The 14,665-nt window shown below is 30.3% G+C and overlaps 3 protein-coding genes across 3 annotated transcripts; all 3 read left to right on the forward strand.

The window, feature by feature from the left end:
• The first annotated feature begins 1,131 nt into the window (after nt 1–1,131).
• LOC113518441 (uncharacterized) lies at nt 1,132–7,054 on the forward strand. Its single transcript, XM_031913200.2, has 6 exons — nt 1,132–1,302; nt 3,812–3,904; nt 4,458–4,610; nt 5,046–5,135; nt 5,297–5,623; nt 5,732–7,054. Exons 2-6 carry the CDS (start codon nt 3,832–3,834, stop codon nt 6,913–6,915), a joined length of 1,827 nt encoding a protein of 608 aa, XP_031769060.1. The 5' UTR covers nt 1,132–1,302; nt 3,812–3,831; the 3' UTR covers nt 6,916–7,054.
• Nucleotides 7,055–9,672: 2,618 nt separating this feature from the next.
• Nucleotides 9,673–11,564, forward strand: LOC113518040 (uncharacterized). Its single transcript, XM_026902792.3, has 4 exons — nt 9,673–9,833; nt 10,002–10,508; nt 10,669–10,837; nt 11,166–11,564. Exons 1-4 carry the CDS (start codon nt 9,752–9,754, stop codon nt 11,431–11,433), a joined length of 1,026 nt encoding a protein of 341 aa, XP_026758593.3. The 5' UTR covers nt 9,673–9,751; the 3' UTR covers nt 11,434–11,564.
• A 414-nt stretch (nt 11,565–11,978) lies between these two features.
• On the forward strand, nt 11,979–14,254 carry LOC113518039 (uncharacterized). The gene is made up of 4 exons (XM_031913295.2): nt 11,979–12,609; nt 12,701–13,051; nt 13,443–13,611; nt 13,985–14,254. Exons 1-4 carry the CDS (start codon nt 12,537–12,539, stop codon nt 14,145–14,147), a joined length of 756 nt encoding a protein of 251 aa, XP_031769155.2. The 5' UTR covers nt 11,979–12,536; the 3' UTR covers nt 14,148–14,254.
• Nucleotides 14,255–14,665: the final 411 nt, after the last annotated feature.

Below are 14,665 nucleotides of genomic sequence, written 5' to 3' on the forward strand. Positions count from 1 at the left end.
AAAAAGAAACGCATCCGTGTGAGAGATTACGATGATCAATATCGAAAAGTGACACCAGTGCGTTATTTACAATTAAACTTGGTGTTTAAAATATGTTTAATCAATTTATAAAAAAATCTTTTAATAAAGCTATTCTCAATGAAGTAAAAAAAACCTGTCTTTCTTTGAAACTTTAAGTTGTTTAAGCTGAAACTTAAAATTAACACTCATAAAAGCTCGATAGTACGTTTTATATAAATAATTATTTAAATTATTGTAAATTTGTAATCCATTAAATATATATTTTTTGTACATGGTGCAATAAAGCGTAAATAAAAAATAATAATTTAAAATTTGCCATGTAGTCCATCCCTTCTTTTTCGTGGGTGCAGGTGGCGTATTATACATAGTGGAGTATTTTAATAATGTAATATATAATTGTTTTCACTTTAGTTATGTTTACTATGAAAATAACTACAGCCTGTTTGACAGTATTAGCCTGATTATACATGGATCACAGAATATATTCTAGTCCTCATGGTACCTATTATGAATTGCCATTCCTGAGAACTACGGATGGTTGATTCCAGAAACTACAGAAACACTAATGCAGTTGGTTTCCATGCAAAGTCTACCTTTTTTAGAATATTGAAGGAACAAATATATTTGCTGCGATTGTCTTTCCCTCTTCGTCGATAGGACAAAAGGCAATTTAATATTAACTGATTTTACTAACAGCAGAATGAAATTATCTAACACAAGTTTCTAACACATTGCAAATAAATTACATGTCAGAATGTTCGCCGTGAACTTGATCTAGGATAGAGACTATATAAAGTAATTGGGGCAGAACCGGGTTGGATAGCCAGCAAGTTATAAATAAAAGATTATTTCCTATTATTTTTCACAGGTTCTGAATATAACATGCATATGTTATAGTCAGGTATATAATATATATAAGGTATTGTTTATTTATTTTTATGTTAATAATCCAAGCGTCTGACACTGAATTCTACTTAACCGTCCAACTGCGTCGACTTTCACCTGTCCCTCACAATTCTGTTACGTGTGAAAGAGATGTCAAACCAACAGATTTCCTTTCTCGTCGTCTGTGGTACGTCACTGCGCATTTCTCTGGGTGCGAGTTGGTTAACAAATCAGTATAGTTGATACACCGCTGTTGTCCACATTTTAGGGCTCACTGTGACTTCACGTAATTGCATTTAATTGATTGTGAACGTTCAAGACGTGTGACCGTGGGCACTGTGACTTATAGTAGACAAGCCCTTATATTTTTTTGCATATAGGAGTCTTTAAGGAAAGGTTTGTACATATTTCTTTTTGTTGCTAATTAAGGATACTCAATTTTTGAGTAATAGTTTTTTTTATTTGTGATATGAATATAGGTTATTTATACATAAAAATACAAAAGTAATTTCTTTTTTAAATAAAAGATACATAATATTTATATAACCCCTTTTAGATAAAAAAAAGAATTGTTTTAATTTTTTTTTCATAAGAAGTAGTTTATTATGAAAACAAGAATATTTTCCAATTTAATATTGCAGATCATGCTTTCCTATATTAGTGATTAATAAAGTTAGTGAATATAAAATCGTATAATGGTAAATAAATATTTGGTTATATTTTTAATGTTAAAACAAGTGCGTGCGTATCGGCTTCATATAAACGATTTCAACGCGTCAACGGCCGCTTGCGACGACCCACTTTCCTGATTGATTTCTGTTTCATTAATTCCAGCTTTTCCTTATAACTTTATTTGAATAACTAGTTTCTATCCGCGAGTTTTTCCTCATGAACAGAATACGTTATTTAATTGGGATAAAAAGTAGTTTATGTTCTTCTCTATCCTATATACTACACATATGTACATTAAACTTTATGACTAATCGTCATATCGTTTAATTATTAAAACGCCAAGAGTTAATAAACACACACTTTCATATTTGTAATATTAGTAAGGATAGAACTGATTGTAGATGTATATATTGTAGATAAAATTTGATTTTAAAAGGTCGCTAAACGAGTTAATATTTTATAGTTTCAATAGTTGAGAAAAACTATACCTACACTCACTTCAAACTGTTATCTTTACTTTTATAAAATATTAGCTGCAATTTACGACTCTTTCTGCGCGAATCTACATATAAAGTATCCTGTATATTAAGTTGGGATATATGTACCTATTCATGTACGAAGTTTAATTCAAACTCGTTCAGCTTTTTAAGTTCGATTGAATAATAAATATACAAACATCTAAATATCCACAGATTTTTACAAACTTTCACATTTATAATTGTAGTGGGATAATAAGGGTGATTGAAGAATGAGTGTTATTGATTACTAGTTGCTTAGAAGAAAATTTACAGGAGCTCACAGAAAATTTTAAAGTTTAAGTACGCACAAGAATAATTATTTTTACAGAAAATATTTTCGCATTGCGTTGTTTTGTTTAATAGTTCTAAATATTATATAACAATAATTTACTCAGTTCATTGACCTGAGTAAACTAGTTATGAAATTTTGAATTATAAATCTCATCGACTTCTAATGATAGCATCTATGAATTATTAATGGCGCATAATGTTGGTTATTTAGAAATAAGATCGTGCACATTTAGCCATACTTTTGTTATATCTAAATATTAGAGAATAAATAATTTAGCTTTATATTTTTAAGGTTCTGTTGCCAATTAATTAAAATAATACATTTTAATGTTTTAACTTACGTGTATTTTATTTGAGAAAGCTCGATTAGTTTCGAGGCCAACCCGGACCCTTAATCATGAGCGGCTGTGACTGTTCGCGTTATAGCCGCTAATTACATTAAAACAAAACATGTTAGAATGTCGTTTCGCAGCGTCGTAATTATTAATTTTTAACTTGATTTTAAAGTTTGAACTTGAGAGTAAATTCCATGTAAGAGATATAAAGAGAGTCAGTAATCATAAGAAAATACAGAAAGGAAAGAAGAATGTCCATAGGCGACGGTTACCATTTTCTATCAGGTGGGCCGTCAGCTTGTTTGCCATTCTAAGTAGTATAAAAAAAAAGAAATAAAAAGAGAAGCACTAAGAGTGTTCGATGGTAGTTTGTTATACCTACCAATTTTCATGAGATGCTCTTCCTTTTTATTGGCCTTCTTTGTCATATAAATCAAATTAAATTAATAAACATTACGATGAAATTAACAAACCTGGTTTGTGGTTTTGATTAAGAAAATTGTAATTATGAGATTTAGACATACGAGTTCATATAACAATTATAGATAATTGTCGAAATATTCTTGGCAGAATTGTTGTATAATTTTTTACACTTGTTCGGTTTTCGATATCCTCTTAATGTATTGTTGTAAATGAAAATACGATTATTGGATCATTCATATTAGTTGGATAATGCATAATGAAATAAAATAAAATTCTATATGGCAATAATCTAAAAATCCAAAACATTATTTATATAATTTCGAAATAACTTAAAGTGCAATTGTAAATAAAAAATAGCAATTTTGTGTTTAAATAAAGCAAAATAAAATTCTATTTGTTTTTAATAGTAGTAGCGCACAATTGTTCGTAATGCATTATTTAACTGTGTCTTAAATTGACATGTATACGTTTTATTTTTTATTCCAAAGTATTCCTATATATTATTTGTATTTAATTCGTCATTAGATCTAAGGAGACTATATAATTAGAAATAGGTAGAAACATTTTTAGCTATTAAAATATTACATATACATTATATTACATCACCATTACGTATTTTATTATGATATTGTCTTTTACTTACCAAATTTTCATTTTCTTTTCCAGAGAGGGAGCTAGCTTTCAAGATGAAGCTCTCCCTAGTATTTGAGCTGTTGCTGATATTCGTACTACTAGCTTTTGCTGCGTCGAAGAGCGTAAGTAAGTACAGAAGAATCACTTCACATATAATTAAAAAATATTAACATAAAGGTCAACAGTCTTATATATTTTTATCAAATCATAAATATAATAATTTCAATATGTATTCTAGTTGTAAATCGTACTCTATTTTTACATGCTTTTATTAAGTTTCACTGTTTCAGTGTTTGTTATTAGATAGCTAATAGATTTTTCTGATATCCAATTAAGGTGAACATAAAATAATGTTCAACTTAATTAATATCATAATCTGTTGAAATAATTATATAATGATATCGTCTGATGAACGATAACTACAAGAATTTTAACTGTATTTGTAAGTTTGTTCATAACGTTCTCTCAAAAAGTAGTTTAACGATATAGTTTAAATGTTATTTAAAAAAGTTTTTAAGTAAAGTTTATTATTGTGTATTATTGAAAAACAAATAAAGATTGAAGTTTGTTTTCTATTTTACTAGTAATTACGAGCTACAGCTGATTTAGAATCTGTATTTATTACAACATTTTTATAATTATAATTTTATTTACACTTCACTATCTATATTCCTTTCAGAGAAGCAAAAGAATAAAAATAATAGTATCCAGAACAGAGATGATAGCGAGAAACCAGAAGATAATACAATTAATAAATACTGCAAATGTACAGAAACATTTTGCAACTGCTGCAGGGACTTTCAACTGCCTGTTGTCAATCTAAATGGTCCAGGTAGGCTTATTATTACCTTTTATTTTCATCTTCAAAATAAAAAAAATATATCAATAATAATGTTACGAAAATGTTACAAACAAGTTACGAAAACCCTATGTTTGACAAACAAATGTTGCAAAACATATTTTATACATGTATGACGTGTATAAAATCTCGTTTGTTACATTACATAGATAAGTGGTTTGGTATAAGATTTTATTAGGGCTTATCTGGAATGATATCTTTATCTCTGCAGAGGAATATTTGTGTACAAAAAAGTACTCTTTTTTTATTCAAACTAAAAGAAGAAATCTTACTCGATTACTATAGGGTGTTAACAAATTTAAAAAAATATTATTTAGAATATCTTATATATTATTGCAAAATAAATATTCCAAATGTATAAACATGTTTCATCATCTCTTTGAAACTTATATTTAAACATTTTTGCAGGATGTGCTTCATTAATGTATTTGAGTGGCGACAAAATGTCGGTATCTCTTAGTTTTGGAAGAAAAGTCATTACAAACCGCACGCTTTCAAGTGAGTATTTACATTAAAATTATTTTTGGTTCATGCATTGTTATACAAATTAATTTATTAAAACTTTAATGATGACATATACCATATATAAATAAGTGTTCATATGAGGGTATTTTTTTATTATTTTATAGTTTAATAATAATTTTAACACTACATTACAGGCCGCAAACCAAGTCCAGTATGCATGCCATTGCCTGGCAGAGTATCAAAGTTCTGTGGACGAGTATACAATATAGCAAGATCTGGTGAAGAATTCAGAGCTTGTCTTGGATTAGAACTCCAAACGAAGAATGTTATTGAAGCTGCTGTAAGAGTATCTTGTTTCAAGTTTGGTCCTAGAGGAGTCACTTCAGAGCCCGCTGATCCACTACCTTTAGTTCCGGAAGGCGAAAGAGATGAAGACGATGATGACGATGACGACGATGATGACTTTGGTCTTGGAGGCGATGACGATGATGAGGAAGAGGATGACGACGACGATGATGATGGTATGCTAATTGTAATATAATTTATTTATCCAAAAATATAATTTAATTATCTAATTATAATTTCATAAAGCAGAGATATTTGATAAAAGTTCCCATTTTACTTTTCAGATGCCACCAATGATGTAGATTCTGCTGACTACACAGGATTTAGTCTCATCCCTGATGATATATTAGGTGGTTTGTTTGGTTCATCAAGTGGAAAAAAGTCTAATAAAAATAAAAAGAAACAGGCACCACTATCTACCACCACAACAACAACTACTACAACTACTAGACGCCCTCGTCCGTCACGGCGTCCCTCAAGGAAACCTGCTACTAGAACAACAACACCTAGAACAGCCACTAGAACGACTACTGTAAAAGTACGACCAGTAAGTCGACGACCGACTCGAAGACCTTCACGAAGACCAACTAGAAGGCCCACTACGGCGGCAAATTTAACGGAAACAACAACATCGTTGCCATCCATACCAACGTCGCCTCAAGCTATAATTCCTGTTGTTTCTTTATCCTCAAGTAGCATGTCTCCAGAACGAGATGAAATGATGAGTACAGCCCATGAACAAACGTTTGAACCAGTAATGATTGTCACTCAGAAACCTCAATCTACTATGGCAACAACCACTTTCAAAAGCGTCACCAATTTTGATGATCCAGGGCTAGAAATGTCTTTAGCACACATTACCGGTCAATTATCTGTCATGCCTGTAACTTCAATAGTCCCAAATGCTGCTAAAGATTCGGGAAAAACTGCGAGTAAAGAAGAAATAGGTTACGAGAAAGTTGAAACTTATACACCCAAGATTCCATCTACTGTACCTTTTATGACTTCTGTAAAAGAAGTGAACGATGATATGGTACAAGTAGTGGATAATCTAGATTCAAAGTCTGAAGAACGATTTGATATTAATAGGGAATCAACTCCGGAAGAAAGTAGGTCCCATTATTTTAGTATGTCAAATACAGAATTTGATCACAGCGAAAAGAAAAAACAGAAAAAGAAAAATAGAAACAACGAGCAATTTCAGTTGGAAGATTTAGATGTATTGCATTTGGATGAAATTGGTGAAAGCTTAGGGCACCAACTAGGTATATTCAGAGGAAATAAAAAACAAAACAAAGATAAAAAAGAAAATAAAGTGAGGGATGGGAAAAAAGGCGGTGATGACTATGGTGATATTTTTGGATTAGATGCTTTAGATTCTTTATTGCCAACTGATAATAATAACAGAAATAAAAAGAATAGAAGGAGACAAAATAAAATGATGCGAGGTGAATGGTCTCAGGCATGATGTTAAAGTCAATTTAGTGCTAATTAATTAAGTTTTATTTATTTTTGCGTAAGTGTTTATGTATTGTGTGTGTAAATAGTAAAATTGTGTAAGTGTTTATTTATTTTAATTGAATGTAGTGAGTAAATAATAGTTCAATTATTCTTTTATTATTTAAAACCTAAAATAATATTACTATGAACATAAGTAAAAGTTTGTAAATATGTTTAAATATTACTGTTCCCTCTTAAGACACACAGTATTTGACATTGAAAATGAATGAGTTGTATATTCTAAATAACAGGCACTAACTATGTCTGTAATGTAGCCGCTTCATTTGTGCTGCATTTTTCTGATGTACTTATTAACCTGAGACATTTTACTGCGATAAAAAGGTGTATTATATTTCGATCAAGTAAAAAGTATATTCAACCAGAAAGTACATTCTTACTGGATGTACTGCGTGGACAAGATTTAAAGTTCTTTTTTTAACAATTTCACATTATTATGTTAATGATAATGTTCGCGTGTGACAATAAACAATACTCGTTTAGATTTAATTTGAAAAGCATTCAATAAATACATTTATTAATTCACTGTTCATGTCTATAGCGATGGTGACCACTCTTAATCAAGTGGATCCTTAGATTGTTTGGCATTATAAGTTACATAATAAAAAACTTATAATGATAATTGTTTTGTCGGGTAGTTCGTATGATTTATTTTCATAATAAAGAATAGTGTGATGAATAGACTTCACGAATATTGTGGAAAGTCAATCTACATATACAGATTGTCTGTATGTTTATATGACTATATATATATATATATATATATATATATATATATATATATATATATATATAGTTTGTTTGTTGTATAATAAAACAAAGTTTAGTGAAATTTACACTAGTTTCAAGTCCCTCAGGAGCCAGAATCAAAGACATCTAGTTAATAATTATAATTAGAACGTCAAGTTTTGATTTAAAAGATTTGTATGAAAGATAGCATATTTTTCGAAATAGTTCAGGCTCGAATGAAGTTTAGTCGAATTCATTACATTGATTTCAATTCTTAATTTATACATTTTCTTGTATGGAATGAATGTTTGTATGTATACTCAGTAGTATTGAAGCTACACTTATCACGATACTGCAAATAGAAAAATTTGCAGACTACTAATTTTTTCAATACTAGGTATATATATTTGGTTTCTTTAGGTAAGTTTCAAAGATGATGAATAGGAATTAATGATGAAGCAACAATGTAGTCATAGAAACTTAGCTTTATGATACGGTAAACCGACGAGGTTAGACTCAATGAATTAGACAAATTATAATGATAACGAGAGAGACTAGAGGAGTAATAAGTATAAGAGTGAAAAATAAAAAACAATAATATCATAATAATTTTGATTTGTCTTTGTTAAAAGATACATTGAAATAGAATGGAGATCTTAACGCTTTGTTTATTTATTTAAAAGCTGTTTGCTTTGCTGAACCATTGCATTAAGCAATGGTTCTTAGCTGTATTTGATAAAAATGAATTTAGTGAATTAAAATGTTGTTAAATAATTTAATTTTGTTAGAAAAATTAGTAACGCAGATGTTGCCAATTCTAACAAAAACGTTTGTTAATTCGGTTTGATTTACGTGTAAGACCATTGTACATCACAGACTATTCAAACCCTTTCGCTTTTTTATTCAATGAAGTTTATTAAGATTATGAAAATTTTATTTTGTATGAATATTGTTTATTTTTTAATGTTTAGACCCTAATGATCTTGAGAATGAGAGAGTTGATGCTTTCAGAATAAACAGGTAATTTTCAGAATTCATACAATCATTTTTAATAATAAAACTCAAAGAAACTAAATGTATATATAAAACTAGTATATATAAAAATATATATAAATTATTTTGATTGTATTTATCATCATCATCATCTCAGCCATTGCTAAACATAGGATTTCCCCATAGACAGCCATACTTGAACTTGTCTATCTTAAGCCACCTGCTTCCACTGACTGCCTGCATTGCATTTGAGGTCGTCACTCCATCTAGTGAGGGGTCGTTTTACACTGCGTTTATTCGTACAGGGCCATTACACAAGAACCTTTCTCCCTCATTTGTCGGTTCTTCAAACTATGTGATTAGCCCATTGATACATCAGCTTGCTTATCCTTCGGGCTATGTCGGTCACTCTGGTTCTGTTGCGGATATCCTTATTTCGGATTCTATCACACAAAAAAAAAAAACACCGAGTATAACCCTCTCCATAAATTGGGGGAAAGGGATTGTTAGTAATGGAGACTAAGAATTCCGCCAACGTGTTCCGTTAGTGCAGGCGGGCTTACCATTCCATTTTCATCCAACAAAAAAAAGTCCTTTCCATAATTCGCTGAGTAATTTGAAGCTTTTGCATACATACGATTATATATATATATATATATATATATATATATATATATATATATATATATATATATATATATATATATATATATGTATATGTATATATATATATATATATACACCTTGGAATTTATATTGAGTAATTAATTAATTCATATGGCATAACAGGTTGTCATCCAGATACAAAATGATGTGATAATTTAAATAAAAACGATTAATAAAATTTAGTTCACGTATCGAAAGTTGGAATTGACAATGTAGTTTTGAGTCCCAACTTTCTCTCGTTCCGACATTAATATTAAACTTGTTTACATTAAGTCTGTAGCTAAAATAAGTATTGACATATTGTTAGTTGGCAGTTATATACCTGGAGGTAACTTGCTGCTTACTATTTGTACTGGAAAGTCAAGCGTAACCGTTGTTGCTGTTTAATAGTACTTTCTATGCGGAAAATGATACTGATTATGAAGTGTTTTTTAGTGTTACTGGTTTCTTATACGACTGCTTGGACTAATACTGGGTCATGTAAGTAGTTTTATATGTAAATGTATATTTGATTAGATACAGTATCCAGCATTTAAATAGGAGCTATTACGTGTTTGTGTTATTTTTATTTCCGTTAAATTTATTTGTTATACAGTATAATATGTCTTAAAATATTTTTACTTTAAAATAAAATATTATAATTTGCAGTTGAGTTTATTTTTAATCAAGACAGACCATACGAAACGATAAATATCAATATACCTAGGAGCATTTGGAAACAAGCGTTTAATCCACCGCCATTTTTAAAATCGTCGGTAACAATAGTTGTACCCGTTCATGTGCCACAAGATGATAATGAAGTAGAATATGATGCGGACGACGAAGTTACAGAAATAAATGAAGTTATAGAAACTACTGTGGTTAATGATGAAGTTATTCAAGAAGTAGTTGCTGAAACAACAGTAATTCCAAATGTAACTGAAAGTTCAGTCCAAGATGAAGAAATCACTACAACTGAATCACAACAAGTGACTGGGCAATTACTTCGATTTCCTTGTGCATGTCGAAATGGACAATGTGGTTGCTGTACTGGAGCTATTTTGGAAAGGTTTAACATGAAAGCATGTGGAAATATTAGTTTCATACCTGAAGACTTTGTATTTGACGTTAGATTGAGTGTAAATAATAATACTATGATTAGACGTAGAGTATCAGGTGAGAAACTTGCTATTAAAGTCAACTTGCAGAATTACTAAATTTATTGATATAATTCAACACACAGAAATTATGCCATCAACTTAGTTTTTAAGTGTAATATAAATAGCTTTAAAAATATATTTAATTTTATTGAATTTTAATGTTAATTGTTTTACAGCTAGTGATCCACCACCGATATGTTTTAATCCTAGAGTAGCTCCATTTGTCCGTGTATGCGCTGAAATATCAAATATTCGTATACGCAATAGAAATGCATTTGCATGCTTGGATATTGATGCAGATATTGGCGGTTTTTCTATTTACTCGGCATCATTTAGATGTTTTGGGTAAGCAATTATAATATTATAGGTATTTAATATTTTAAGTATGATATAATTTGTAATGCTAACCGTGACAACGACTGGTAGAATCCCCCCAACGGTTGGCAATGGATTGGCAACCGCAGTTCGACTTTTAATGATCTTTTAAGAAGAATGCTGTTGCCCATCCCTCGTTCATTAAGTTCCCTTTGTTGTTTTCTAAGGTACTCACGGGAAAAAAAGGGGTGGCCCATTCTATGCCGGGATCATGAATGAATTTATATTTATATTAAAAAATATTTGGTTTTCTGTTGCTTACAATATTTTCTAATAAATAAAATGAGTTTGTTTTTAGGCTAGGTTCTTCGGGAATCCAAACAGGTTTGAAGCCTAAACCAATATCATCAGGGCCTAAGCCTGTCAATCTGTTTGGTAATAGTGATAGAGACGATGATGAAAGTGGATTCTTACAAAATGCTGCAAGTGCAGTTCTTGGCGGAGGTGGAAGTGAAAGCAATGGATTGTTTGGAGGATCGAGTTCTAATGACGATGATGATGGGCCTCTAGATGCGATCGGTGATGTAGTTGAAGACTTATTTGATGGCAGACGATTAGACTATTGATTTAAAAGTATTATCGTTATGTGATATATATTATTTGTGTGTAAATAATTTTACACTTATTGTGTACCTAGATAATTTAAGAAATAATTTATAAGTAGTTTATTAATTTATTCTAATTATATGTATTTTCAAATAAATATGTTTTTCACATATTTTTCGCGTATTTTATTCGTAGAATTATAAGTCTTTTGTACTTAGATGAAAATTATTAGATTCATTTAACTACGACCTAAATATTTTTAATTATGTTTATTTAGAAAAAAAAATTAGATAATATCAACAAGACATTATACAGTGAAGTACATAGTAACACATAAAATTGTATTAGACGAAGAATAATCTTTCCATTATATTATATTTGTAAGATAAAAAAATAAATAAATGATAAATAAGTCTATTAAAAATATAACTGTTGGAAACAATAACGCTTATTTGCGTATCAAAATACGAGTAGATTCTAATTACTTGTCATAACTGGGAGATACGTCGGATGAATGGTGTCGGAATCCCGACAAATGCATACATGTTTGGATTGATACCTGCTGCTGATTTTCACCACCGTACAACCCGTCACAAACTAAAGTTTCATCCCAATCATCTGGACGAGTGGCGGTCTTCCACCGTGCGTTTTTCAAGGCACTTTCTTCCACGCACAACCATTCTTTGGAATCAACTTCCAGCAGCAGTATTTCCGAACCGATACGACAACATAACCTTCAAGAAAAGAGTATATTCCTTTTAAAAGGCCGGCAGCACACCTGCAATACCGCTGGTGTTGTGGGTGATCATGGGCGGCGGTAGTCACTTACCATCAAGTGAGCCGCATGCTCGTTTGCCCCCTGTGTTGTAAAAAAAAAAAAAACTCTTGTATAATTAATTATCTTTTTAAATAGTGTTTATATTAAGAATAACGTATACAGGAGTGTTTTTACTAGAACCTCTTTGTCCAAGATTAATCTGATCCAATGAACGTGAAAGTAGTGAATGCAAAGATTCTCTGTCGTCTTAAACCGGTTAAAATCTCTGCAAGCCAATTGAAGTGACTGTTATATCTACACGACCGGCGCACGCGTAACTTCACCATAAAGTCAATCTGTAACAGTATGAAAAAGTACATAAACAACTCCCTTTTTTTATTTGTGATTTTGTTTTTATTAGTACGAGCGGAACAAGAGAGTAAGTAATTTTTATTTTATTTGAAATTTAACTGTTTATTGTGTTTGAAAGTTATCTAAAACTCATATTTATTATTTTCGTATTGTTTTAGTTGTAAATAAAGAGGACGGTTTAAATAAAATATTGGATAAATTGCATAATACAGAAGTACCAGATAGCGCATTATTAATATTAGATCGTTTGAATTTGAAAAAAATATCTACGATATCACATTATGCAAGACACAACAAAATTTCAAAACAGGAAGAACAAAATTCAACATCTACATCGGAGAATAGACAATGTACCTGTTCTCAAGGAGTGTGCAAATGTTGTACTGGATATTTTATGGACCTAATCAATCAGAAAGCATGTTTGAAAGTAATATATACTCCAGGAGATTTCGCTTTTGATGTCGTTATGAGTTTAAATGATAGGGTTCTTTATGAAAATTCTATGTCAGGTAAATTGTTATGTTATTGATAACTTTTTTTGTAATGACAGGTATATTAGTTTCTAACCGACATTCAAAAAGAGGTTTTCCATTTTCATTCGGTTTTCCATAAGTATTATGTGTGTAATCATCTCATAATTATTTTAGCATGCAATACGGTTTACTCTCTATATTAATTTTATGGTTATTGTAAATATAGTTTTTATGCTTATTGGGAAACGAAATATATCTGTAGTTACAGAATTCTTTTCTACCAGTAATTTGTTTTACTTTTTGTTTATTAAAGCCTGGAAACTTTTAGATTTTATATGATAGTTTTTCAATTATTTATTTGCAGTTGTAGGTATATAAAATTGTAATTTCCTATCATTATCATTATATATTTCTGTATATTTTTCAGGAAAAAACCCTAAGCCAATGTGCATAAGTCCACCCAGGCTGTCGAACTTAAAAGTGTGCGCTAAAATGTATGATGTATATTTCCCCGGAAGAAACTTTCACTTTTGTTTGGCTATGACGGGACAGTGGCGATCAGTCGAGCTGTTCAATATGGCCTTTGATTGTTTAAGGTATGAAATTTGACAGTAGGTACTATTTAGCTGTTAAAATGAAGTCAGTTTCACGTTTAGGAAATATTAGCGATTACCTTTAAGTAATCATTTGCTCGTTCTTACACGTGTAAATTAACAATATTGTATCTATAATCTAGGATTCTAGGATATAATCTATCTGCTTTTAGCAGAATGGATAATAATAGCAGAATCACGATACAGAGTGAAAAACTTAAACATACAGTTGTACTCATATATGGACTATCTGTGTACAGATTTTATTTATAATCCTTTTAACTATCAATATTTATATAACGGTTACTATTTTTCAACAGGTGGGCCGTTTGCCATTCCTATTGACCAAAATAAAAAATATTTTTTATTCTTATAGAATGGGTGCAAATGGAATAGCAATGATGAAGCCAGGAGAAGGGGGTGATCTCGTCTATGTGAGTCCCGATGGCGGTTATAACGCTGTGGTCGATAATGAAACGGATGATATAGAAGAATACGATGAGAATGTGGTCCGATCCTTTTTGGATTTATTTGAGTAAAAAAAAGAAAACTATATTGTAATAATATCCAAAGCAACAATTTGTATTATTGTAATGTAGCTGTTATATTTATTACTTAAATTAGCTATTAAAATCACTATACAATATCTTTGCATATTTATTTAGCTTGCAATAAATAATGTGCTATCCATGCCACCCCTCATACGCTGTTGCTCTTGAGAACAAATGTAGTTATTTATTTATTTACTCTTTATTGCACCACTTTAATATTAAAACAAAGAAATATAGTAAAGTACAAAAGACGGTTTTATAGAAAGGTATTATATATATATTAGGTAGAATAGAAAAGAAAAAGCGGTTGCTATTTATATATTATTATAATCGTGTCAGGGATTTTACTGGATATCTTTGGAAGCTAAATGTAAGGTTATTTATTGCTAATTGTCACAAATAATTATGTCCAAACGATTCTTACAAATACTTTAATCAGTAGACACAGGTATATTAATATTTTCATATTGTTGACCATTAATTAACGATTATTAGAGGAACAGAGG

The sequence above is a fragment of the Galleria mellonella genome, unplaced genomic scaffold, assembly GCF_026898425.1.
Source record: "Galleria mellonella isolate WM207_F2 unplaced genomic scaffold, CSIRO_AGI_GalMel_v1 utg171, whole genome shotgun sequence".
NCBI classification, from domain to species: domain Eukaryota; kingdom Metazoa; phylum Arthropoda; class Insecta; order Lepidoptera; family Pyralidae; genus Galleria; species Galleria mellonella.